Source organism: Atractosteus spatula, chromosome 11 (genome assembly GCF_055471065.1).
Source record: "Atractosteus spatula isolate fAtrSpa1 chromosome 11, fAtrSpa1.hap1, whole genome shotgun sequence".
NCBI lineage: Eukaryota > Metazoa > Chordata > Actinopteri > Semionotiformes > Lepisosteidae > Atractosteus > Atractosteus spatula.
This window is the reverse complement of record NC_142716.1, coordinates 4,011,862-4,039,844: the sequence shown is the minus strand read 5'-3', so window position 1 is coordinate 4,039,844 and position 27,983 is coordinate 4,011,862. Positions and strand designations below refer to the sequence as shown.

The 27,983-nt window shown below is 40.1% G+C and overlaps 1 protein-coding gene across 1 annotated transcript in view; it reads left to right on the top strand.

Moving 5' to 3' along the window:
• Positions 1 to 27,983, top strand: part of st6galnac3 (ST6 (alpha-N-acetyl-neuraminyl-2,3-beta-galactosyl-1,3)-N-acetylgalactosaminide alpha-2,6-sialyltransferase 3) — a 92,710-nt gene that overhangs the window by 52,304 nt on the left and 12,423 nt on the right. Inside the window, exon 3 of the mRNA XM_088927930.1 lies at positions 4,323 to 4,732. Coding sequence (XP_088784056.1) covers positions 4,323 to 4,732 — 410 coding nt within the window. The remainder of the gene's footprint in view (positions 1 to 4,322; positions 4,733 to 27,983) is intronic.

Below are 27,983 nucleotides of genomic sequence, written 5' to 3'. Positions count from 1 at the left end.
ATGCTGGTTGTTATGCCCATTAGATAGCATTATCTCTGCCAGATTCCAGTACAGTGTGGTATATGGAGTTTTACTGTATGAGTTTATGATAAGCTCACTCACGTGCTTTGAATGCTTGAGTGGCCCAGTTAGAGACCCACAGCAGCACTGGGCTTATCCACAAGATTCTCTTATTCCCATATTAATTTATCACTGTGATACTTATCAGGGCGAGGCAATTTAAATCGTACAATCTGCTCCTTTTTTGCTCTTATACTGTACACGTAAGTATACAGGAACTCAAGACATTATTTTAGGATTACCAGAATGGTCAATTTCATACATACGAGGCTCATGATATCAAAGATGTCAGCAGGGGATCAGATGTGCTTATTCTTGTAGTTCAGCTTGATTTTGAACTGACAAGCAAAGCAGAGCTGGCCAACCAGGGGGAAACCGCTTTGACGCTCCTTAAGATACTGGCTGCTGTATATTTATCATGTGCACTGTGTGATTTGCTGTAAATGGGCTGTGATGCCTGACCAACACGTACAGCCTTGCGATAATGAAGGGGTGGACGGAAGAACAGAGTACTGCTAAAGGAAGAGACAGCCAAACCACACAGCCTCGTTCATCGACGCCACACTCTCCGGGCTCCCTGGCAAGGGCTCAGCAAGGCACAGCGCAGGGGAACGTCCCAGGAGCGATTTCCATGCCTCAGCTGGCCACATCTTCCTAAAACATACTGCTGAAAATCAGAACATCATACGTATCTATGAAAAAACGAGAAACTGACAGTAGAAGTTGACCGATGTGTTGACTGGATGATGCCAACAACCAATATTTGGCTTTTTGAGGAGCGTTGGTATCGCCTGGAAGAGGACGATACTGAGAAGATACATTTTTTGTCATTGCTCAGTGGTCACAGAAGCTTCACGGTCTGAGCAGAAGCTCTTGATAACCGAAAATTTGCATATTGCAACACAAAATAACCACGATCCTTTGCGTACTCCAGAATTGCATTTCTTGTTTTGAAGGATTAAACTGTAATTACAGATTTTGTATTTACTGTATATACTTTTTTGACAGTTAAAGATTTTGATCCCTGATTGTCCAGGTACCTTAATATGCCTTTGCTCCAACAGGCTCTCTAATTTTAATAGACAAATTTATCAGGTCCCCTTATTTTCCTCTCTGCCTGGAAATTGGAAAGACAGTTACATCCACATGTTCTTGCAAACAATAGCTTATCTCTCTGCAGCTGCAGACAGAGTAATCAGGCTTAGGCCTATAGCTTAAGCGTCAGAGGAGCACTTATAAAAAATAAAGAAAAATCTTTCTTTTTTTGCAGATGGCCCTTCAAATAAAACATACAAGGCGCTCAGCACCTGCTGAGATAGTAGAGATGGCTTTGTTGCCATGGTGAATGGCTGCCACATTTCAACTCCTGAAGCTGGTAAAAGTGGGATCTCACTAACACTTCATAAATGATGTCCTGTGTTTGATGAACTGTGAAAAGGGCTAATCGCAATGTCTCTGGTAGGCAGAGCTACTGATGTAAGGTGCTGTAGAAGATGAATGTCTAGTCTGAAAGCTAGCTCCTGGTTTTAAAAAAAGCCATCGCATTTTAGCGGGGGGTGACCTAATCCTTTTCTGGGGGGCCTACACATTTGCTCTTTTTGTTTTCACCTGAGCTTTCAATCGAATAACCGAACCCTCGAATCTCCCACCTTTGGGTAAAAATAAAATGGCAAAGGACCTTGCTGGATCGGGATTAATTTGAATAAAGAACTTGTCTGTAATGAAGCCAGCAGGTATGGGGGGTTTCCAGGACCAGCGGTGGGAACCCCTGTATTTAAGTGCAGTTTATGTAAGGGTATGAATCTAGGTCTCTTAGTCTGCTTTTACAAAGTCTATGCCGTTGGGAAGTCTATATTCACCGTTTTTACTTTAATAAAGAAAGAACGGAGACATGTCTCTGATGGACCTGTGTGAAAGGTTTTTGTTAAATTATAGAAATACAAGGAAGGCATGTAGTTTGCTCAGAATTTGCTTTAGTCAATGGGCTTGTGGAGAACCTTGAATAATTGCTTTCAGCTAAATCCGACTCAGTAAAAGAAAATCATGTGCCACAGTGTTTGTCTGAGCAGATGACGGAATGGAAGGTGTTTTTCATTGTAGTTAATGTGCTTAGTTTTTTTTCGGGAGATTAAACTCATTTAAAGTGGGTGATATGGTAACTTTAATGCTTTATAAAGGAGATTGGGCAGTCTGTGAAGTTTTTCGAATCTCAGATTCTAGTTCTTAAAGTAATCTGTGACCAAAATTGAAAATTAATGGCTTGCAATTACACGCAATTCCCTTTGATCCAATAAAGGTTAATATGAATATATGTATTTCTCATAGATGGAAGATCAATTGCTTCAGAACTGATATAATGCTTTGCAGGTTCCGTGATGAGTATGACAGAGGGTATGTTAAGAATTGACACTGCAGACTCTGCTGTGAAGTACTTAATTGTTGCACTGTAAATGTATCAATGTTTAGATGACCTAATTTTTAGGTAACACTTTACACACTATGTGTTTAAAACATGGTGTTGGATTACTTATCAATTGCCTAGTTTAAGACAGGCTGTTCCCACTCAAACATCTTCTATTGTACTTGATCTCCATGCTTTTAAAACAACAAAAAAGGATATACTGTCAGAGTTGGATGAGATAACAGGATCGGTTGGGTACCAGAAAGCAAATTCGTTGTGCTTGCTGTGCCAAATGCCCTCCTCTAATTTGTAAACTTCATGTTCTTATGACCTTATAAAAAGCCATGACCTTCTTCCTCAGCCTGTAAAGTCACGGGTCTTTAGGAAGAGATAGGAAACAGTAGCACAATCTAACTGTTCTAATCTCCAATCCTAGAGATTTCAAGAAATCTAAAAATACACAGAGACAAATCAATATATAGCTAATGTTAGGTTTGCGTCTCTAAGATCAGCCTGCTCAATTTTGTATGAACACTTTTGAACGACCTCGTCTTATTTTATGTCCAGGCAGTCACATAACGCTTAGGATTTGATGAAAAATTCACATTATCCTATCCTGATAAATGACCTGCAGAAACAGCAGATTTGCTTTCAGTTTGGCTGGCTTTCGTATAATTATGGCAATAACTGTTCCAGATGAAGCGAGATTTGAGTAAGAACTCATTTTGATGTCTGTGTATTTTGCTCCGATGCATAGTCGCACTGTACTTATCCTGTGGGGTGAAAACGAGTTGTGCTGGAAATGAAACATTTATTAGAGATAAATGTAGAGTTAGAAACAGATTTGGTAGGCTGTCCCTCTAAATTCTATGTAAATCTTATATTAAGTCATTGTCACTTTCTTAATGACTAATATGAGACTTTACTGCCATGCCAATAAAATCTGAGTGTATGCCCACTTCCTGCACAATGGAAAAGTGTCCTAGTTATATATTTTTATACATTTCCTTGAAGCATTTTTAAGTGTTTTTCTGTCTATTTCCCTTGCCTCCACCATGAACAGAGAATGATGGACATAAGGGCTCTCTACCTTTGACATACTGAATTACAGTTTAAGTTCAGTCATGCGAATTAGGTACTTCAGGACGGTGTGAGGAAAAGAGTAAAATGACAGATTTTCTACCTGGGAAGAGGTGTTTGTAAAATCGCCCTCTCAGACACTACTCCCCCATCTTGCTGCTTCGGGAGGGTAACCTGCCCGTTTGTTAGTTGTTTTAGGTTTGTTTTTTAATTCCGACACTTCGGCCTTAGAAAGTGGGGAAAGCTGGAGAACCTGCCTTACCAAGTAGTTCATGAACACAGGACTGAACGCAAGCACCTCAAGCCTTGAGCCTTTTAAAAAAGTTTCTAGTGACAAACTTGCAGAGTTGTCTATTGGCCACACCCAGGACCTTATGCAGATTATAATGACAAAAAGATCACATGTGCCGTCTTGACCACAGCACAAGACTGTGCATAAACGAGAGCAGACCCTTACACATCATGCAGGGTCTGATACATCCGCTCAATGCAGAGGGCTTTAACTGAACTGGTGCCACCGCACTATGGGAAATCTAAACAATTCCGCTACATCTGATTGTTCTTCATTTGGCACGACAGGCATTGATAATCTTAACATTTTGAAAAGTGCAAAATGTCTTCGGTTTTATTTTCACGTAATTTTTTCTCCCTAGCAATCTGTTCTCTCAGTTGCCAAGCGCGCTGGGAAGACTTTGCGGTAGATCCTGGATCTCCTCTTTCTAAGCTCTCAGAAACCCAGCGGCTCTTTACTGAGTCTGCGCGGACCGCTTGTGTCTTTCAGCCTCTCAAGCTGGACTGTGACGCCTGCAGTATTGTGTCCAGCTCGGGCCAGATGCTGGGCAGGGAGGCCGGGCCAGAGATCGACCAGTCCTCCTGCGTGTGGAGAATGAACAACGCGCCCACCGGGGGCTTCGAGAGGGACGTGGGCAGGAAGACCACGCTCAGGGTGGTGTCCCACACCAGCGTGCCTCTGCTGCTGCAGAAGCAGCAGTACTTCTTTGGGCAGGCCAACAACACCATCTACGTCATCTGGGGGCCCCTGCGCAACATGCGCAAGGACGGGAAGGGCATCGTGTACAACATGCTGCAGCAGGTGGTGGAGAACTACCCCCAGGCCAAGGTCTTCGTCACCACGGAGGAGCGGATGAACTACTGCGACAAGGTGTTCAAACTGGAGACGGGGAAGGACAGGTCAGTATGGCGCTTCTCAACAGGCTTTTGGGAGGAAGGTTTGGTCCTAACCTCCCACACCTCTGCTCACCTGTAGTACGTATATAAGTCTCGCACCCAGGTCTTCCCCGCGCTCTGATCTTGCTTGCACCCCCTGCACCCCACCTCCCCATCTGCACTCTTGCAGCAGCTCCCTGGCTCATTCCTCACAATGGTGAGGGAGGTTTGGACAGCCTTACTCTTAGCTACGTTTGAGTAGCTACCCTCAGATAGGCTGCCCTCCCCTCAGCTAGGCGAGGTGCACCAAATTCTCTTTGCATATGTTATCTCTGTCTCGCATCCATTAGGATCTGACGGAACTACTGAAACACTGGTTTTGAAGTCTGATAACATTTATTGGCGATTTTCTCTTTAAAATATATGAGGCGCAATGTGTATAGTTTATTTTTCTCAGCACATGCCCTTGATCTCCTGCCACCATATTCAAGTTAGATCCGTTTTCTCTTTCGGTCTGGTATGAAGCAAATAATTCTTCCCACTACTGCCTTGATTGCTTGATTATCAGTGATGGTTTGAATATTTTTAGTTTGCTAAATGCTGTAATGCATACATTGAGATGCATTAAAAATTCCCCTTTGTTTGTTCTAGACAGGGCACATGATAAACAGCCTTCAGCCCAGGACTGTATGCACATTCTTCCAGTACTAAAACTCCTCATGCCAGCAAAACGAAATCTCACCTTCATTCCTTTTTCAGGCATCCAATTGTGATACCAAGGATGAGTGAATTCTGAGCCTATTCAGTTTCTCTACAGAATGCCTTTCCTTATCTATAAGGTGCGTTTTGAGCACTTCATCCTAAAACCTCCTCTTTGCACATTGACAGCTGTTCTGTGCTGAAACCCTCCAGCATGTTTATGCTCTCATTTATATGTCGCCATGTGGCTGGGCAGCAGTCCATACCACTATGGGCACCTAGTAAGTGTCCATGCTGTCTTCCATAAGTTGCCTGTAAGAGAAGATTTCTTAAAAAAACACTCATCAAAATCTAGTTCAGTTTGTTCCCAGGGCAGTAGCTTTGTTTGCGTTTTCCTGCATTCATATTTTAAATTAAAATAGTTTGAGCAAATAGCTGCAATAGCTGTGCTCTGAGAATTAACCCTCACAGGATCCCTTATTTAAATGATTCATTTCTGAAACTCAGGTTTGTTATTCTCACCTCAAAATAGAGAAGAAACGCATTGGGAGAGATTCCAGTTGGTGACACAAGAAAAGCAAGTTGTAGTGAGTAGCTACCAGCTGGAATAAGAATACCCCCCTAAGTCCTGTGCCACACACCTTTTTATCACCTGCTTAGACACAAACTGGTGAGAATACCGGGAAACAGTGACCTTTAATGAGCTTGCTCTCCATAATGATTTTCAGAAACCTGTATGAGTTCTTTGTCAATGAGAGACCGATCCAAATGTGAAGTACTGTAGTTAATTGTGAGAGTATTGATATTTACTGTAGCTGACCCAGTTATCAAGAAATATATACTGTAATACATTTTGTCTCTTTGTTCATTTATTCTTTTGATACTTTCCTTTTTTAAAAAAAGATGCAAAAACATTTCTAATGTAATTTTATTTGGGAGGGCAATGTATTTTTTGGTTTTGTTTTAGAAGACGGCAACATTTTCAGAAAATCTCAAAAGTTTTTACCAATCTTTTTACAAACATTAGGATCCCCCTAAGGACACAACACATATAAGCGATTAAAAATTTAGTAGAGCCTGTATGAAATGGTGGATAAGGGGGAGGAAAGACAGCTCAATGAAGATGGTGCCCCTGCTTTGTTATTGTGTTGCCAGGTTAAAATTGCACTGGATGTGGTGAGATATTCAGACCTCTGATTTTTGTTCCTTCATTGCCATGTACTTAAAGTACAGTATTTCTTACTTAGGGGTAGACAACGCTCATCCCAGAGTGTCAGGTTGATTTCTAGTTTTTGTTAAATCTCCAGCCAGCGGCGAATTAGACCTCATTATGAAAAGAGCAGGACCCCGGTTCTTCAAACACCAGAGTGGCTTACTCCTGTCCGACTGCTCTCATCCCTGTTAGTACTGTGCTTCCACATTTTAGCCATGCTCAGCCATGTTTTTATTATTATCCCCTGGTTGCACGCTGTTTTCAGCGATGTTATTTTGCAGTAGGCAGCTGTTTGCTCTTCCTGCGCTCGCCCTGCAGAAATGCATGAGGTGTCAATTGTTCCATCAGCTGTCAGCTGCAGTTTGCAGGACAGTCTACGGAACGGAAAAGATTCCTGCTACCCGTTTTCTGTCCCGGTTTTACTATTTTACTTTGTCATGTTGTGGATCCGCACTCAGTTCTGACCAAGTCTAAGGCCATAAAGAAGGTTAGGAGCCACAGGAGGCCATTCGCCCCAAGAAGCTCCTGTGTTTTCCACTAGAGTATAAAAAGAGGCCGGGGGAGCAGGCATCAGTGCCCAGGCCAGCAGTTTCTACCTGAAGCTCTGTACGGGAGGAGCGCCTGTCTAGACAGCAGAGCCTTTGAGGACATCACCACCAAGCACTGCTTAATTCACGTGGAGACTGCAGGTCACCTGGAACTGCTTTACGGTTTGCCGATGTGGGGTACTCGCTTACTGGTGTACTAACGAGAGCGACAGCCGTACAGGACTGATCAAGTCATAAAGAAGGAGCCGGCAACCACACACAGGAACCAGTGAACAAACCTGTTTAAAGCATGTGATAAATCTGCTTTTTTATGGTGCGAAATGCGATGGGTTGTAAGGAAGAACAGTTGGCAATAGTTCTCAAGCTGTAAATCAAATTGCTGGCGCACACTTATAAAATCATGCTGTGCGACAAGAATGTGTTTAGATGTGTATTTTCCTATATTGTAGATGACCATTTTTAGTGTTTTTTGTGTGTATATAATTTTAGGCTATACATGCGCAAATAAACAAAATAAGGCAATACAGTATCTACAATAAATTGTTTTTTTCTATCTGCAGGTAAACAAACAGCAGCTTGTGTGTTATAATTCATCATTTGTTTTTAAACAAAGGCAGTTATTTAAAGTTCCTCTTTAAGATAGTCATATCTTAGATATTGGATATGCTAAATGTTATCTTTGTCATTGAGCAAAAAGAAAAGTTTATTTAATGCTTAAAAGGTAAAATCAGCTTCTAAATGGAGTGTTTAGCAGAAATTTTGGAGGAAGATCAGATCCTTAACTACAGTAACTCACTTCCGCTCCTACCTATATAGAAATACGCATATTTACCTCTGTCACTGCAAGCCTGCAGGCACCTGGTAACCAGTAGGAGTCACTGTTTCCCCAGAGAAACACAGACAAGACTGTAGCCGATTAACAATCACACTGCCAGCTCTAATTGGAGACCTTCAAAGTTTGAACCTGCAACATCTGGGCCATAGATCCCTATCTGATAGCTGGGCACAAGTGTTGTAAAACTTTCCTGAAACCCTTGAGCTAGTCCTTGACCTTGCACACTGCACTTCTGAGTGTCAGCTATGAGTTACCATCGATTGGAGGAGGTAACCCTCTCTCACATTCACAGACATCTGGCATGTTTTGTGGGTCACTCCTGGCTTAGCAGTCTTAGTACAGTAAATCTGAAAACAGTAGCACGCAAATGTTTTGTCGCTGAGTGTTGTAATACAACAGCATATATGCTGGGGAAAGAAGTAGACTGATTTAATTAATTTAGTTAATTGTCCCAGTAAATTCATTTTAATCAGTTAGGTTGTTTGTTAGATTGGAGGAATCTACAACTCTCTGGGACACTGTGGGCTTTTCCAGGGTATTTAAATGATGCAGTGACCATGAATAGGAGTGAATTGTTCTCGTTCCATTTTAAAAGACGTTCACAGGTTACTTTCATTGGCTGACTTTACCAAAAAGAAATGGCAGTGATGTTTGCACCCAGGGGCTCACTGAAGTATCAGAGATCTTCACACATGTGCTGATGCTACAGTTAATGAAAGCAATTTAGCGTTGTCATGTACTGTCTTAACCAGATTTTATTAACTGTTGAAATTGCTGATGCTCGTCTATGGCCGTTGCTTCAGTGCAGGGGTGAGTCTTGGCAGCTCCTTCCACTTAATTACCGAAAGGACATTCAAGGCAGATTTTGTGGTACACGTAGTCATTATGAATTATCAGACCTTTCATATTCATTCTGGCAGCAGTCTGTTTCCGACTTAAGCGTTAGCATTGCGAAATTGGATTTATGAAAGAACAAGATATTGTTGGCAGTCCCTACCTGATTCTCATTAAGTGGAATTAGAAACTTGATTGACATATCTTGGCTTGTCTCATAATTGCTCACATTTATAGATTATTGTGGGGCTTTAGAGGAATTAACTGGAGCTTTGATTTGGAATCTGCTTTATTATGGTTCAGTTTGGCTTTGTGGAAGCTGTATTCCCTTATCCAGTCTATATATAACATGCAGAGTAGACCACTAGGCTGTTGTATGACTAATTCTTCCGAATTTGTGGGGTTTTCTCTTGAGTCTTGCATCCTCCGCACAATATATCTGTGAAACAGGTTTCAATATGACTTGTACTGAACAGAGGCTTTGTTCTAAATCCTTCGAAATGAAACAATGCACTATAAAGTACACACACACACACAAATAAACTGAGCATTAAAAAGTATGACATTCAGCTGCAACAAATTCATAACATCAGGCAAATTACAGTGTTTTTTTCTAGTACAGTAGGTACGCTGACATTTTATTAAATAGACATGACAAGTAAATTCATTATTGCTTGTCGGCATAAGGAATTTACCTGTGCCATGTCTATTTAATAAAACATTAAGCAGGTTTTATTATCCTTTATCTGCTACTGTATGTACTGGGTGTCTTTCACAGGCTAGTAGCAACCGTGGCCACTGTTGGAAACTGTACAGGCTGATCTATTCCTGAGTTGTGGGATGCCGCCCCATTGCTCTTGTAGACTTTGGACAAGCATGTGCCTGTTCACAGGTCTCAGAGCTTTGGTCACCACTTGAAATCCCAGCTCATCCCATGGATTTTCAATACGCCGCAAGTCTGGTGAGTAGGACTTCTGTGGCATTGTGACACTGTGACAATCATCTCACAGGAAGACTAATGTCACGTGAGCAGTGGAAGGATACAGTGGGAATGTTTTCATGTCAGGATGAGCCTGCAGAAAGGCAGCAGGTAATGTCCCAAGACCTGATCAATGTAGCGCCATGCAATCAGTTACCATAGTTCACTGCAAGTCAAGTTAATGACTGAACACTCCTGCCTAGACCGTCACAATTGCACATACCCAAAAGATGATCTTGATAATGTGGCCTGATGCTTGCTCTCCCAGATTGTGGTCTACCATTGACAGACTGTATTTGGCTGTACGGTCTTTCCAGGTTAGAAATTCCTGGCTGTGAGCATAATACGCAGCACGCTGACTTAGTCTAGCCACCAACATGCTGATGGCACAACGGTGCTTTTTTTTCTTGATATATTTTGGTTTCCTGTCTTGATTTCTTGATTGTCTCCAGGCGTGAGATTACACATATTAAAAGATTATTAATGAGGTGACTTTGTGCTTATGTAAGAGGCGCTCAAGTGTATTATGTCTTGAAATAATCAAGTTTATTTAAAATAGTTGCAGGAGCCCCGAATGGCTTTCCTGGCAGCTTGGGTTGGTATTGTATCTCCCATCTTCCCCTCTCCAAGAAAAGCGGTCTTGAAATGTCAGCGTGCTCTTTGATCTTTCCTCCTGCACAGCTGACATTTACTCAGCGTAAATCTTTAAACAAATGATCTTTCTGCTGGGCAGGCCTGCTTGGTTACATTGCCGTTTCGTGGTCTCTGTTCATCAGTTTTGGAGATCGCCGTGAGTGGGTGGGTGGCGGAATAGATTTGACCATGTGCAGTAGCTAGCCAGCCACCAGTCTGTGGCATTTGTAGGGGAACAATGTGCACTGAAAGGAGAAGGAGATGAATTAACTGATAAATTACTCATAGCAATTAATTTGAGAGGAAGAGGGATTTTATTTTTAAATCTGGCAAAGTCAAAGCTGTCAGACAATGGCCCTGAACAGCATATGGAAAACACATTCACAGAGTGGATACCAACCATAAGTGCTGTGTCGCAGTGCTTGATCCACAGGGAGCCTGGAGAGAGTGAGGCTCTCTCATTTGAGCCAGAGCTGCCTCACTCACTGCTGTTCCTTGGTAACTGAGAGTGACTGGGCCCTTTAAATTCTCAGCATCTCAAAAAAGATTGTATATTCCTTAACATTCCTGACTTCAAATCAAGATAAGTATTATTGATTTGCTACTGTAATGTGTTGTCCTGAAGGGATCTGATCTAGCAGTATATAGTAACTCACTGTAGGTTAAAGGTCCAGGGAACTGGAGAGAGATCTTAAACTAGTCCAGTTAACCTAGTAATTAGATGAATTGGGTAGATAAGAGCACAGGTGGAATGGAAGAGCCCCAGATCTCAAGAGTTGTGCAATCCTCATGTTTTACTGAGTGAGTCTGGGTCTCCTATTAATTAAGTTGGACATCCCTGCATTGTTTAAGCTTTTTGCTCAAGTTAAAAGGAATTGTATTCTTTTAGTGTTGCTGCGGTTCTTTTCAGGACGCAAAAGGTTTCCAACAGCTCCGAGACAAGGGCTTTGAGAGTGTCGCCCGGACTGCAGAGGAATTGGTATGGAGATGTATTACAAGATGTCGAAGCCAACAGGTACCGATCAGCCCATTTCATTGGTCTTGTTAAAAACTCTTGATCTTAAGGGTGGTCAAGATGGGTTAACCAATGGGTTAAGTTGTAAAAGTTACTTATCTAATGATGACTTAGAAATGCTTAGTCTTATCTTACAGTATTTATGTCTGTTAAAAATGCTAGAAAATGTAGGAAAAATAATTCTATTGCACCTTACACTTTCAGTATGACCCCAACCCAAACATTGAAGGTCTTCACTCTTGACTTTGAGGCAATATGTGAGCCCTGTAGGCTCAGAGCTTTGGTTCAATACATTATTGATGTTCAGCATTTGTCCTGAAAAAGGCTAAGCCAGTGGGCTCAGGGGAGATCTCTCTCGCTCAGACAGCCCTATTCTTTTCTGTTGGTACTGTACAGTATGTCACAGGTGAAGCCCAGCGATGTGGAAGGGTGATAAAGCTCTCGATTTCTCAGCAGATTTGTATGTGGTATTTTTTTTTACATCTCTCCTGAAAACTGTAAAAAAAAAAAAAACACACGTCCATTTGTGTTTGCTACATTATATGGTTAATCTAAGACTTTTTGTGTTTGATTCAGCTGCTGTGAATATGTAATTCATCCTGTCTGTATTCTGTTTTAAAACCACAGCATTATAAACCCTCAAAGAATCCCTCAGATGACTGGGAGGTGAAACCAGTGGGGTAATAGACGTTTGGGGGTGGTCACAGCTATTTTTGCTCCTTTCAGAAAATGCTGCAGTTAAGTGTTTAGAGGTATCATTTGGTCATTGCAATCATGGGTAAACCAATAAGTTCACAAACAGCAGGATCAATATAAATCAGAGCCTTGAGTACCTCCTGTTGACTCTTTCAGTGTCTGGATCATTCAGTCAATACACTTGATCTGTAGTGGAGAATCATTTGATAGTTTTTTTCTTGCTGTCTTTATCTTCAGAAGGTCCTTGATAGGTTACTTCAACCCATTTCTATTAAGGGGTTTCAAGTGAATTTTTAAGGTGTTTTTTTCATTTCCTATTTACTGTAATTCTGTCGATACTTCGTTCTTTATACAGGCATTGTTTTAGAACTGTAGGACTTTCCCTTCATAAGCCATAGAAGATAATATAATGTATAGTACTCGTAGAACATACTGTACAGTATGTAGCCTATAGAAGACATTATAATATACTGTTTATGTACTATTATGATAGTCTTCTATTAAACTGCATGCATTGATGTTCTCTGAAATTCTGTATTCTCTTTGTGCCTTGACAATTAAATCATTGCAGGCTCTTATTAATAGATGAACTAGAGGCCCCTCAACAATTTATCTTTATATATGTCAAAATCCATTAAAAACATAAATGTGGAAATTGTAGGAACTTTTGTTTTTTACAGTAGTTCCTTGATAATGTCTAATTTTTAATCTCTGCTAGTTATTGGTGAAACGGGTAAAATCCCTGTGTTTTACTGAGAGTAAAAAGTATTGGTTCCTTCAAGGCATGTTCATTACAGCGACAGATAGAAATTTATCATGCAATGAGGTGTGTTTTATACTTCTGTGTTTTTGATCCCTTCCAGGGATACGTGTTGTAGGAAAAATATGGATTTTTATTTCAGTTTTTAGAAAGCAACAAAGATTTAAATATTCACATGCCCAATGTTGCACTTTTTTAATTGCACCTTCATTATTCAATTCTTTGATCATTCTTTATACTGATGTGCATGAATATAGAATCACTATATTTGTTTCTCTAAGTTAAGTGACCACTTAACCCTGACCCTAGCTGGGTCTATTAGTTTTACAACCCGGTATCTGGTACAGGCCATCCACTGGCTATGAGATGTGTTATTTAATGTAAAAGGCCTTTCGGGACTGTAACAGGCATGAGCTTCTGCGTTTTGCTGAATATTCGTGTCTGAATGCTTGGACTTTTAGTTCCAAGTATCCTGTTTTCCCAGTTTTGCTAAAAAAGCTAAGACCGTTGACTAGAAGCAGGTCTGTTGTCCCTGGATGAGATCGTGATTGGTATCTCTCCGCTTAACATACTGTAACTCGACGAAAATGTACAGAATTCAGAATTTTGCGGAGATCTCACTACAGATCTAATTATCCTGAGTCATTTTATCATTCTTTTCTGTCCCTTGTTAATGTGTGAGTTGATGCTCGAGCAAATTAAGACACAGAGACTGACTGTGTTAAGCAGACGTCTAACCAACTGTCACTTTCAGATTCATCAAACGCTCCCAGACAGCTCATTTATTAGTCTTGGAGAGTATCTCTGAAAAGATCCCTTATTTCAAATGTCATATTCCTGATTAAAAACTGTAGCATTATAGATCTGTAGTGCTAAGCTTAATCGAGCACATGATGAATGGTTTCCAGAAATAAGCATAAGCATCCTAGTGCCCAGTTTTAATACAACCCATGTAGAGTTTTTCTTTCAGCTTAGCATTGGAGATAATTAGAATTGGAGATAGCCTGCTTTGGGATTCTGTTTTGATTCTATTGATTTGTTCCATTTTCTACTCCAGAGCAAGTGCTTTTCCGAGTGAACAGCACTGTTTTAATTTAGCATTATTTTTAAGATGCTTGCAGCACAAACTGGTAGCTCAGATGTTTGACATTGACATATCCAATGGTGGTGTATCTAAGATAAAAAACCACTGCACACACCACAAGCCCCTTAGTTTACAGTACATTAATTATAATTAGAATTTCTATTCTGTGTACAGTTTGGAATGATGCATTTCATTAATGAGCACTGATAAAAGACTAATTTGTTTGTCGGTTCTGGGTATTTTAATTTTTACCTTATCAAGCTAAGCAGGCTGCATTTGGAATTCAGTTCTGGGGAAGTTAAGGGAAGACAAATTTGTTTGCAATAAATTAAGTAAATCATTGCTGTAAAGCCCAGATCAGACAGTGATTTAATGCATAATGGAAAGAACTGGCTGTAATATGGGTTGCTGTTGCCTTGGAAAAAAATAAAAAGGAAACGCAAATTACCCAAATCTGTTCTCAGTGCAAGAATTGCATGTCTCTCTGTTCTGTTCTGGAGCTGAAGTTGGCTCTGAACAGCTTCTGCATGGCCTGGAAATGAGCTGGCAGTGCCAGATTGGCAGTTCTGCCTTGGGGTTCATTGTAGCTCCTTTTAGCGTTACGGAGCCAGGAATAATCTCCAAGCTGTTGTCGTGGGTATGGGTTATTCTTCTGGACTCAATGTGATAAAATAATATCGCTCAGAGAGTCCGCTAAGGATTGCAGGCATCGCCATGAAGATAAGCACCGTTGACAGAACCTTCAGTGGCGTTTTCGTGAACGTGCCTTTTGCATGTTCACTCACTGCACAGTACATCTCTGTATTGATGCTGTAGTCACACAAGTGCCTAGCAACAGGATTTTGTAAGGTGTGACTGGATGTTTTGAAACCATGAACACCAGTAAAATAAAATGCATTTATTTTTTAACATACTGTAGAGCACTAAGAAATCTGATTATACCACATTAGATTTTTTTCAACTTTGTGTGAACAGTTACTTCAGTTTGCGTAGAAGAGCAGTATTTTAAGAGAAATCTACATTGGAAAATACATGTCCTGAAAGGATATGATGTTTGTTCTAATCACTAAGAAATGTTTACACTTCTATTATTCACTTCCAAATGATTTCTAAACATTTCAGAGGAACCTGGATCTTTATTTGGAATAGCTTTGTGTCTAAAGTCATGTTTTTTGAATGGTACAGTAGAAATTAAAGTTTCTTTCTACACAGACATTTTAATGAGAAGCTTTTCTTCTGCATGCCATCTACATTTGTGAGGTGTGAGGCTTTAGAAACAGTGTGGTGTTTTACTGTAAAGTGAATTTTTTCAGTCCCTGCTCTTATAAAATATTAATTGAACCCGGAATGAATTAATGAACACATTCTTGTTACCATCTGGTTATTGTCTGTGTCAGGAAAGTATTTATCCTACAAGGTCACCTTGGCTACCTGCCAAAGGTAATAAGGACTCTGTTTTGATTACAGGCCCTACAAATTAAATTTTCTGTCTCATCTTTTTGAAATAGTAGGATTACTGCTGCAGCTAGAAGCCAGGGAATAGACTGTGACCAAGAATCTCAGGATTTTATAGGTCGTGTCACATCATGACCTATTTTTGGTAACTTAGTTGATCTCTATTACAGTGAGCTTGCCTGTAGCATTTCTTCTGTTTATGAATGTACTTCTTCACTTTTTCAACTGTTCTGGCCTTGATGTGACTGGCTGTGGACCCCTGCTCACTGTTCCTTCTCCAGTCCGCCACCTCCTACATTTATTATCTAACACATTTTGGAAAACAGTTACATTCTTCTTTGTTCTGATTGTTTAACAATACAAACTATCCTGCTGCTGTTCGGAATACGTATCTCACCTGCTGGTTTAAGGCTTGAGGCGCAGGTACGGCGTCTGATCTTTTTCCTGTTCAAGGTAGTGCCGTATGGCTTGGTCTTAAAAATACAGTATATGGAGTTAACATATTAACATGCAATAGAACAGTTCCAAAAAGTAAAAAAAAAAGGAATACAAAAAAGTGTGTCTTTGGTATACTGTAGTATCGCAAGTAAGTGCTCAACTGTAATATAGAAATTCATCTTTTATCACAAACAGTACGTCTCTCTAACAATCTAGGGTACTTGCTCAATTCATCATTGAAAATTGAGAACTAGATGGTAGAAATTCCATTTGATCACCTGTCAAACTATTGCTGCGCAACAGATAAAACTGTAACAGTGTCAAATTACTCACATTAACTTGACCAGAATTTGGTGTTAAATAAAAAGAGAGATGAAAAATATACTGTATAAAAATGCTTTCTACAGCAATTATATTTTAAGCAATAGTGCCTGCGTATAAAACAGGGGAAAGAAATCAGTCCTCGGAATATTGCATCACTCTGGTTTTGTGCCACAAGCCTTGTAAATGAATTTGCTCGTTCCTCATCATCTGTGGCATGACGCTGACACTACATGAGATTGCACATGGCACACTCTCTTGGAGCAAAGCTGAACTTCTCTCATCAGAAATTCCTCTCTGGTACTCCCAGTTTGTTTTATGCAGTCAGCTCATAAGTATTGTGCCAGTATAGGTAGTTCAAGCTGCAGATAGCAAAGACATTGCGTTTAAATCATACTGTCATATTACAGCGTAGGTTCAGTGACCTGAATGGCCTAACTTGCAAGCTGCCATTCAATATAGTGACACCAGCAGAAGATCATTGTCCTAAATTTAAAATTGAAATTGATGCAGTTTCAGAAGTCAGGTCGGAATTCCTTTTTAATCATTTTACTTTCTGGGTACCATACAAAACAGTGTCAAGTACCAAGTAGATTATTTGGTAGCACTTAACTTGAATGGGGCTAAAAACTATATTTTAACTCCTTCATAAACTCAGCATGAGAAAATTGCGTGCAGAAAACCACAGAGCAAAATAAAATCTCACATAAGCGTACCAGGACCACTGTTACTGAGCTGCATCCGCTGAAAGTCCCTGTGAGCTCTCAAGTCCTTAATGGTATCTTCTGTCACTTTCACCTGACTTCTCTCTGGCGAATACTGTGTTATAGTGAGTTATTAAGTGTAAAGGAAGGAATTATGAAAGTGTATTTTAGCCAGTGAAGTGAAGCTGATTATTTTAAACCCCCCTCCTTTGGTTAAGGATTTCCAGATACATACAGTACAGTGCTTGACATGGACCCTACATCTGATCACATGTTAACCAGGGCATTCCCATCATTGTACATTAGAACCACGTAACTTACAGTACACCACAGTCAAACGTACTGTATCTCTTTAGTGTCCATTGTTTTTATCTTCGATTAGAACTACTGCATGATGCTACATGTATGATACACTTCAGAGCTGTGTCTGGTCCCTTGCTACAGTGTCTTTGAGAAGCAGGTGGACAAAGTCATATACTGTAGCTCGTTTCTGGGATTCAATCAGAGCACACACTGTGCCACTCCCTAGACAGTGGTAAACTCCTTCAGGCCAAAAAAACAGATCTCCTGCTGTGGGGAAAATCCTGCACTGTCCAGGTTTCTGGAGTGTGATGTTACTTCTTTAATTTTTGGCTGCCATTGAACCCTGTTACATTAGGAAGCAGTCTCCTAAATCAGAGCTTGAGCTGAGGGGGTCCTGTATCACAAAAACAAAAAGACAATTAAGCCGGAACATTGCATGGGTTACTGCTGATTGCATCAACAGTCTGCCCCATTATATTGTCAAGTAATGCAAAATGACCTGCCATAAAAACGGGTGTTTCTTATCGTTCTGTTCTTTTCTGCCCTGCTTTCCAGTAATGGATTATTCAGTCAATATTAACAGTCCTAAAATCATTTGAGATCAACACTTGTTCTGTATGTGTACAGAGAACAAGTCCAGCAATTTGGTCGTCTCAACTGATTTGTATCCAGACCACAGCTCTCTGGTAGCTTTGTTCGCTTCCCTGTTTATTCTACAGGAATATTAAAAAAGAAAAAAGGTCTAAATTCGTGGAAATTTTTATACTTTTTCCTATCCAACTCAAATATGCTCTTTTCACAGAAGGATTTTTGAATGCCCATTAAATCGAGCTAGACGAGCAATAGAAGGGGATTCTGTGCAAATATCATCTCTTTGTAAAGAGGGCTGTAGAATGGCTCGTAATCCTAAGCAGAAGTATTTGTGACATGGTGTGTAATGCCGATATGGCAGCTTGAAGAAATTTCTTTTTTTATAACTGTAACACTGCGATTTTTCTCCATGTCTGGCTGTGAACATCGCACAGCGTTTGCAAAATAAGATATGTGTGGAACAAAGACATGCACAAGTGGATTTAAACTCAGAGCACTATGAAGAAGTAATCTTAACACACAAATATTGTTTATAACAATTCTTTAATTTATATTGCACTTTTCATCACAAAAACAATTTCTTAGATGCCTGCAGTGTAGCAGCAAAGACTTAGAATAAGCATTAGATTCCTATTCATTTTTCTGTTGCTTTGACAAAGCAGCAGAAAGCTTGGGGCTCTGGTAAACCACAGATATGCAGCTAAAAGGGTCCCAACAGGTAGAAAACATCTTCCAGGTCTGGAACACAGACCAGGACATTGCAAAGCTGTGCTCATACTGAAACACTCTGGCGGGGGGGCATATTTAACATGGGGTCCTATGGGAATTGTTTTCGATTTAAGAATTTTCACCTTATGATGTTTTTTTCTAGTATATGAGTTAAGCTTGTAAATAGGGTGATGACTGTAGACAGCTCATTTTGTTAATTAACTCATCTGTTTTCTCTCCACAACTCCACAACTGGCAATCTGACTTTCCAAACCACATGAGTGCAAGTAGCTGAATCAGAACATTACCTTTTTTCCAAGACACTAGGCCGAGTAAGTGAGTCAGTAAATAGAATTCTGCCCAAGATACTTTTTATGCAACAGAAGAAATCTGGTGTTTCTCAAATCAATTGTTATTTCTGCCTGACCGGTGAAATGAAGACAGTTGATCTCTTTTTATCGACATTCTGAATATTCAAGCCTATTTAATAAAGAGTTATAGCCAAGACGGACCCATGTTTCTCTCACCTAAGCAGAGGGCTGTCCACAACTGTTTTTTAAGACCTAAGTTAACATAATGCTAACTTCCTTGGTGTGCTGTCCTCAAAAGTTTTAGGAAAAGCTCTCCTCTCTCTGTCTGTGACAGGGACACTTCAAGCAGTTGGAGAAATCATGGTGAGAGTGCTACTCAGCTGTCTTCACTGGGAAGTTCAAATTCATCATGTAATAAATGTTTGACCAACCAATCCTTGAGTATGAAACTTACTTATTCACATTATAATTCTCGACAGATGAACTCTTATTTCATGCACATTTGATAGTTTAGTTCACGATAGTAAATGCATGTTATTGGCTATATGAGGCCGATATAACCTACAAAGTAGACAATAATGCAGATTATGGTAGATATATTTTATATTTTGTAGATATATTGAGTGAACAATCAACTTTTCTGTTATATCAATAAATTGTACTGTATATGTGTAGAATCTATGAGTTAGACTGTAAATTACAGTGTTCGATTGATTTCTTAAGCAGTCTTGCAATTTTCTGTTCCAATTTCTAATTGTTACAGTAAATTAAAAACCCTCACATAGCTACACCTGTCTAGTGATCCGGCACCTGAGCCACACACCAGATGCGGTAGAGAAACTGCTTCACAAGGTGAATGAAGAGGGCACTTTAGGGAGGCCTGGAGTGGAATTTAGCCAGGACACTGGAGTTAATACCTGTACTCTTTTGTGAGGTGCCCTGAGGTCATCAATGTCCAGGTAGCTACGGCTTCATTTCATCTGAAAGGCAGGATATCCTACAGCTCATTTTCCCTTGTCACCACAGTAGGGTATTGGTTCAGGAAATTGTGTTCCAGAGGGAAAGAGCACCCTTGCTGGTCTACAAACATCACTGCTTAGGTTTTGGGATATGACCAGATTCTAGTACACTGGTTTTGGCGGAATGTCTCTTTTACCCCCATCCTCTTTTTTAAAACAACGATTTTAACTTTCTAAATCTGGGCTTTCACATTAATAGAGTATATTTGAAAAAAATACAATGCCAGTTTAGCCGACTCTTGCTTTCCAGTTGCTTTTCCTTGCCATTTCCTTCTGTTGCTGCTGGGTCTTCATGTGCTAGGTTGTGCCTTCGCCTGGTACTGTAGATGTCCTTGCCCCCAACGCTGATAAATATTGAACAGCCTGAGGCCAGAGGAGGAAACAAACCTCTGATCTTGTAGTGGTGATGCTGAACCTTGAAAAGTGAGGGAGGCAGCACAGGATGTGAATAAGTACAGCTGTAAAATGCTCAAACAAAGGCAACTCTTCAACCAAAAGTGAAGAGCAGATAAAAGTTCGACTGTGTAGTAAATCATTGGCACGGGCAAGGAAATGGATTCTGACCAGTTTAAAGAACAAAACCTTAAGTTTTAAAATAAACACCAGCTGTTAACATTTTAAAACCAGTTTTATTGCTTTTCAACTGTGTTCCATCGGGCGCACTCACACTTTTTTGATTTGATTTACATTATTGAAGGAACACAAACTCAGTCGCAGCCATAAAAAATGGAACCCGGTGATGAATGAGAGCTTTTTATATCACTAATAAAGTGAAGGAAGACTTTAGGAAACAGACCGTCAAATGAAATTTATTTTTATGTCTTTCTGTCTTAAATGCATCCTTCACTGTTGGGACCTGCGTTTTTATTATGGCGTGCAGCTCTGCTGGTTCTCCAGCATGCTCTGCTGTGCCTTGCCAGGAAGCAGCTACAGGGAGGAGGGTGTCTGTCAGGATTTACAGTTCCGGGAAAAACATAAAAAGCTCAGCTGACTCTGGTTCATTGAAGCTTGCTTGAGAAAGGGAGGTGTTGACAGGAATGGGACAAGTAAACCAAAGTGGGCATGAAGGAGAAAATGGAAAAGGGGAGGCAGTAAAAGAGAGAGGATACTGGCACGTTCTCCCAGAATGACTCAAAACTAGAGAAAGCTTACTGATACTGTAGGATTCTAAAGAGCAGAGTATTTTGGGGTACGTAGTACATGGGTACTCTTCCATTTCTCTTTTGGGCTGTCCTTGCTGCTTTCTTGTGGGCCTCAGTTGTGTTTGTCCATTTGAGCAGGAGGTGCAAACACAACTACGTGCTTTTGCCAGTGTTTTGTCTTTTTTTAAGAGATTCTGAATCTACCAGCACCGTGCTCATCAAGATTACAGATTACTAAGGTAAGGGAGCAAGACTGAAACCTAAATGAAACAAGGTGTTCCTAGCCATTAGTTGTGTGCAGCAAACAGTACAGAAGACTGTTTTTGTGAAAGCATGTAACAGCATTTAAATAGGCCTGTCTAAGTTGATTAATTAGATATGAATCTCTTGCCTTCTATAGTAGTTGTTGAACACCACGTGCATTGCCAAAAAATGATACAGTTAAAAAAATAGGGGCCAAAAAAAAAGGAAGCAGGAATCCGTGTTAATTTAATAGGTTTTCCTGATTAGAAAGGTGGGAATTGGAAAGGTGCAGGAGTTGAAGCTCCACTTGTTCTTGGCAGCGAGCTGGCGGGGGGGGCAGCTCTGCGCGTCTGGAGCAGGCGTCCAGGTGGATTCCTACGGGCCTCTTTCGAGCCGAACTGTCATTTAGTAAATGAAAACAATTAAGAGAGACAGGCTGAGCATGCCGTTGCCCCAGCTAAGGTGTCAAGCAGGTCACAGAGAGTTCAGATGCGGAAGAATGCAGAGCCAGCAGTCCTCCTGGGCCAGAGGTGAAGCCTGCGGTGGGGCAGTGATGATGAGAGAGCTGTACTCTGCCTGCTGTACATCAGTCAAGGGCAGTCTGGTAAGCCGCTGTGGCAATTACACAGTGTGTCAGCTGTAGTGACTTAATGCCAGTGGTCTGCTCTGGGAATTGGTAATGATGTCGCTGGCGGAGGAGATGCGTGGTTTGTTGACGTTCCGTTCCAAAGTCATTTAATTCAGAAGGTCCGGAAGCGAGAAGGGAGGGTATTCTTATCCATGTGTTTTGGACTTCACTTTCTTCCCTTATTTCTCAAGTTCACAGAGGCAAGGACAGACTGTAAAATAACTTGCCTGCTGTAGGGGTCATGTTATTGGCATTGGAGTCATCCGCGAAACGAAAAGGTTCAGAAGAGAGCCCGCAGACGTCTTGATATCAGAATTATGAAATAACCATTTGAGATTTTATAATGCGTTTCTCATGAAACAGACTTAGGAATTCTGAAGGAGGCTTCAATTTTTGATATTCCTTACATGCCTTCTACTTAATGTGATGTTTATTTGAATTTACGGGTTTTATTTTTCAAATCCCACAGTGAAATATATTTGTGTTGCTTTTTATCATTTTTAAGCTGCTTTGATGTCTGTTAAAAAAAATAAATACTGTATGGTCTAATTGCGACATACTAGAACTTTCTGTCAGAACAATTTTCAAAAGCCTGACAAATGGGCCATTTTCAGAATCTTGTTATGAATACATTACTTTGCTCTGATTCTCCCAGTAAACAGGCCAAAGATATTGTGCATCATTAATTTTGGTTGTTGCACAGTGCTAAATGTCTGGCAGAGTTACAATGATAAGGATTAATTGTCTTTGTGATGTGTGTGTGCATGGTACCTCTTGCTCACTCACCTTCATCAAATCTAAATGGAATTATAAGGGTCATTTGATGCCTTAGTTCCAGCTCCTGAAAAAAAAAAACGAACGTGCCAATGAAATTATGTGGAGGTCAGTAGTTAGCATTGGGTTTAGACATTTTGACTCTCAGATAAGGCCCCTTGCAGACAACACCACATTACCCTGAAGTACCTGAATAGACTAATGGCATTTTATGGTCTATTTCATAAATCCAGTCTATTTTATTAGAAGCATTGGTCACAGCTTTAAATTTCACACCTGCATTCAAAATTGTGTAATGAACTAAACCATATTATTGCTAATTAGATCAAACTTGATGTTCAAAGGCATAATTCGCTCAAACTATTGTGTGTTAGGGAGAGAAGGACATAAAGATGTTAAGCCCTCAATACCAGGCACTGTGATTAACTGGCTGGGAACACACAACAAGAAAATCAGAATTTCACAAGGTTACTTGGAGCACTAGATTATAATGACTGGATATTTGCTGACTGAATGTTTGACATGTAATGTAATGTATGGAATTTTAAGCTGCTCCAACTAGCAACAGCAGTGGAGTTTTAATTACTGTATGTCTTTCATTGCAGATTGTTCATATTATTTTTCTTTTATTCCTTATACTAAACACAGTTCCTCAGCTTTCCAATGTATAATATACAGATCCGCCCCATTGTGTGGTCTTTTGTTGTTTCAAGATCCTTAATATTGACTTTGAAATATTACTTTGCCTGTTACTAAATCTAATCAAAGATATCCCTATCCAGGACAAAACAGGTCTGAAAGAGTAAACAGAATAAATGAAAGTAGAAGTTCAGAGGTGTTCCGAGTACATAAGGAAGCGAGGAACCAATCTTGTTTTTGCTTTTTCACCAAAAGTATTTTTGGGAAAAATCTATTATTTCTACATTTCTCTGGGATAAATTGTGACACTGTAAGCAGCACAAAGTAAGCACCAACTTGGAATTTGTGAGTGGATGTTTTCAGTAAGACTGCATTTTGTTCAGAAACAATCAACATGTTATACTTCAGTCTTGGCTCTCAGTGCTGCTCTCTGTGAAGAGTCAGTCTTGGTTGAAGGGCTTCATTCTGATCTGAAAAGTAAAGTCACTTTGAAAGAAAATCAATGTAGCCAGACGCTGTATACACTACACAGTCTTAGTACAGAAATTTTCTATGCTGACACTTTAATGAGAAATTCTTCAGGACATTTGTGTTCCATTTTTTCTTTCCAAATATGCAGCGGTTCATTGAGGTTTTAAAAAGGTATTATTTGTCTTTAAGAAAATTTTAATTAAAAAATCCTTTTAAAAGTAATAAGCGAGTGCAGTGTCTTTGTATAAATGTTCTGCATTCATGCAGTAGAAATAGATGTACCTCTCCAAGGTTATGTGCACATTAAAAGTTCAGAATTGCTTTATATGCAAAGTTTGGAGGCTAATAATTTTCATGCAGATTCTGAATGGGGACTTTCAAGTAGTAGTCTGCTGTCTTCACTTTTCACATAAGTTGCTTTTTTCATTCTGGATATAAATGAGAAAGATATGTGCACACGCAATTCATTTGCCGTTGTATGTTTTAGTGTTTGCTCAAGTGATCAGTGATTAAAGTCATTAAAAGTCCCCGTAGACAAGTTTTGACAGAGAAAATTGACAGAATCAGCTGTTCTCGCTGGTACAGTAGTTTCATGACTTGTCAGTCAAAATGATGGGCAGCTTTTTGTCTTCCTAGCTTGGGCTCCATTTGTGAGTGGAGAACCACTTTAAATGGAGTTTGCTTTACATTCTTACATGCAGGCACAATTCTATTAATTCCTGACCGGAATTAAATACTGGGTTATGTGTTTTCTAATACTCAAAATGACTGTAGAATATTGCTAGGCACTATTAACGTAATTACTTTGTGTGTGTGTGGTTTATGTTTCTGATAACATTATACAAACTGTATTTCTACTAGAGCTGAGGTTTTTCAATTATATTTTCTCAGGCAGTTTTTGCTGTACTGTTTTTACACAACGTAATGGCTGTTCTGTAAGCCATGGAAACCGAGTTCTTCTGATAATACAGTTCTCACAGCAAGATAATGAAGACAATTATTCTTTAAATTACTAACTGGTGCTCCTTTAAGTCACAAAACTAATACAATATTCAAAGTTATATAACAGCCGTTGAATTAAAATTGCCACAGAACAAAATTATTTTCCCTGAAAAAAATGAGCACAAGGCATGAATCATCCCAGTGTTGTGCAAGCGCTGATTAAATTAACAGAATGCTTCCGATACACTGTAGACCGGAGGTACAATTAAATGAGAGACTAAACCTCATCAGTCACTGGGTTTATCTGGAGCCTGGAATGCACCACTGAATGTTGAGCTAAAATTAAAGATGAAAATCCAGCAAGTATGAAGGTTAGAGCTATATAACTTCATTACTTTACATCCCTTGCTTTGTCCCAGGAAGTTGTAAGCTGTAGTAATTTGCTTGTGCTTGGATCAGTGTAGACCTTCTTATTTTCTTATTAGCTCACCGTGCTGTTTTCTGTGACACATTTATTTAGTGAAAAAGTGGCTGAGTTAAAAGGAAGTCACATCACTTCAAAGCTTCCACATTGTTTTTCACCTCCCGTCTCTCTGGAAAGAGTTCGGAAAAGTGCCTAGACTCCACATATACAGTAGGAGAAGGTGCAGTTGAATCCTAAAATGTTTTAATTGAATTGCAAAGGCAATTGTGTACAGTGCGTAAAAGTCAAGCGACTGGAGGATGTTTTCTGTCGAGAAGCCACCCCTCTTCACTCAACACAGGCTCTTTCTCAACAAGCAGCAACACCAAGATGTCCCGAAGACCTGGGGTCTAGATAATAAGGTGGATCCTTGTGCTGCCCAGCAAGAGAGGGGATTTGAGAGTTTGAAACCCTGAACAAACAGGGGACATGGTGCTGAAATTAGAAGTGCTGAAGGCAACCGGTGACAGGTGCCCAGATCTTCATGTCGTAGAGCTAATGCCCCTAGCTCCTCCTGGTTGGTGAAAAGTGATATTTCGATGCGAGCTGCTCTTTTCCAAGTCAGACGTGCATTACAGCGTGGTCAATAGTATTCAGCACAGCGGGCAATACCGGGGTCAGACGGTGATTAGTAAGTGCCCATCACATTCTTCAGAGTCTTCTTTCACTTCAAAGATATAGGATGCTAAGCACTTTTTTCGCCCCTACGCACAGAGCGCTAACACTGGCCTTTCAAAAATACTTTTAATCAAGGGTGTTGAGTGATTTGCTAATGAATGGTTTTTTGCCAACTGCCCCACTTTGATAACACAGTTCCCGCTGATGATGGGGGGGGGGGTAGTCTGTTAGATTTACAGCATGATTGTGAGCAGAGTAATCAACACTGATTATTTAATTGGTGGTAAGGGAAAGAAGCTTTAATTTCACCCTGCTTACGAAATTCTGGAGGCAGCCGCCTGCAGCCAGTCATTAGGCCAGAGGTGTCTTTAGAGCTGCATGTGCATTCAGTGTGTGGCATTTTTTTTTATTTGAATTACTGAAGAAAGGATGCCAGAAAGCTTTATTTCTCATCCATAAGATGCCATTAATAAAATTTTATTATGTTCTTAGATTCCATAATTCTAATATATTAAAATCAGTTTTTTCAAACATTTCAAACACAGTTGTGAGATTCTTGTGATTTCAGAGCACAGAGGTCAAAACACGTCACAATGCACCGCGAAATTAAACATCTCAATCAAATATCTTGCCTACTATACACTGATCACGGAAGATTAATCTTTCTTATTTGAAGCTGATAAGAAAAATTTGTCCATTGCTCTCCAGAACAGGGGAGTATTAACTGGTCTGCACATACTGTATTCACGCAGGAACCACCGAAGGCTGTGCAAAGGGTGTTCTCAGTTGGTCATCTGACTTCTACACTCGGGAGAACTGTGCCCAGTCAGCCAGCGTGTAGAGACCTTGGCCAAACTAGAAATGGAAACGTTCTGAAAATGGAAAGAAATAAATTGCTGTGGGATTGTTGTCCAGCTCTGGAGGATCTCAGGAATAGCGTATGACTGACCACATGATAAATAATTTATTGTGCATTGTTAACACTGTGTTTTCGCACTAGCAAGGGAACTGAGTAATTGGGTGCTTCAGGGTTTAACGTACAGCATTGATTTGCTCGGATTATAACCATTACTCTTTCCAGCCGCTATTAACATTAACGGGTCTGTCATGGAGTTATTCTCGCCGCCCTTGTTTGTTTAAGTGTTGGGGACTAAAGCGCACCAATTGGGAGAGAATGAACTCCAAAGGCACATGCTGAGTGTTTAAATGAACACTATAAATTATAAGTACCTTCTTCTTTAGTAACTGTACAGCGCTAAATGTCGAGACATTTAAAACTGCGCAGTTTGAAGTGACCCCACTTAAACCAGTTTTGCTGGAGCTGTCGTTGCTTAATTGATTTCAGGTGGGGGGGGGGGGGGGGGACTAACTTTCCAGTGCTGTGTGGCAGGCATGGATGTTTAAAAGGAGGAGGCTGGAAGAGGCTTCCCCTTTGAAAGCGCAGGGTCTCCTCGAGCAGGTGGGGAAAAATCACATTCATATTCCTGCCAAGTTCCCTGCTCAATCAGAGACTGTAGGAGCTGCAAGTCTTTTGTCTTTAGGGTCCAAGTATATCTGTGACCGTGCCACTGAGTTCTGTTCACCATCTGGACATGCTTCAGAGCAGCTGAAAGGGGCATTTTAATTGGTTTTTGAAATACACTCATTGTATCTGTCTTTCCAGTGAATTTTCTTGTAGAATACAGTATATATACATTTTAAAAAACAGATATGTGCTAAGGTTCTGTTGAAATAACCACATGGATATCATAAGTAAAATGGCTCTGATGTGCAAATAATGGTTTCGGGGGAATATCTTAATTAAATTAAATTAATTAAATATTTCTAATTCTAGTTCTGATAAAGAAATTTCACTCCAAAAATACAGTGACATAAATAAATTTTGTTCAGCAGAAAACAAAACCAAAGCAGTCATATCACTACGAGTCAGTATTGGGACCAGATATTTTAAAGAGACTGTCTATTGTCTTTCACTTTTATTTTATTAGTGTTGGTTAATGGTGTTTCTTTAAATTGATTTCACATTTCTTCTTGGGAAGAAGGGACTGAGGATCAGTTATCTCCCCTGACTTTCTGTATGCTAGGGAATTTCAGCATGCACTGTACATTCACTTCACTGTCTAACTACAAGGCAAAGCCAATTAACCTAATTAGACAAAACACTGCAGAGACTTGTAATGGGATACAGTCTCCGCAGGTCTTAAAGAGG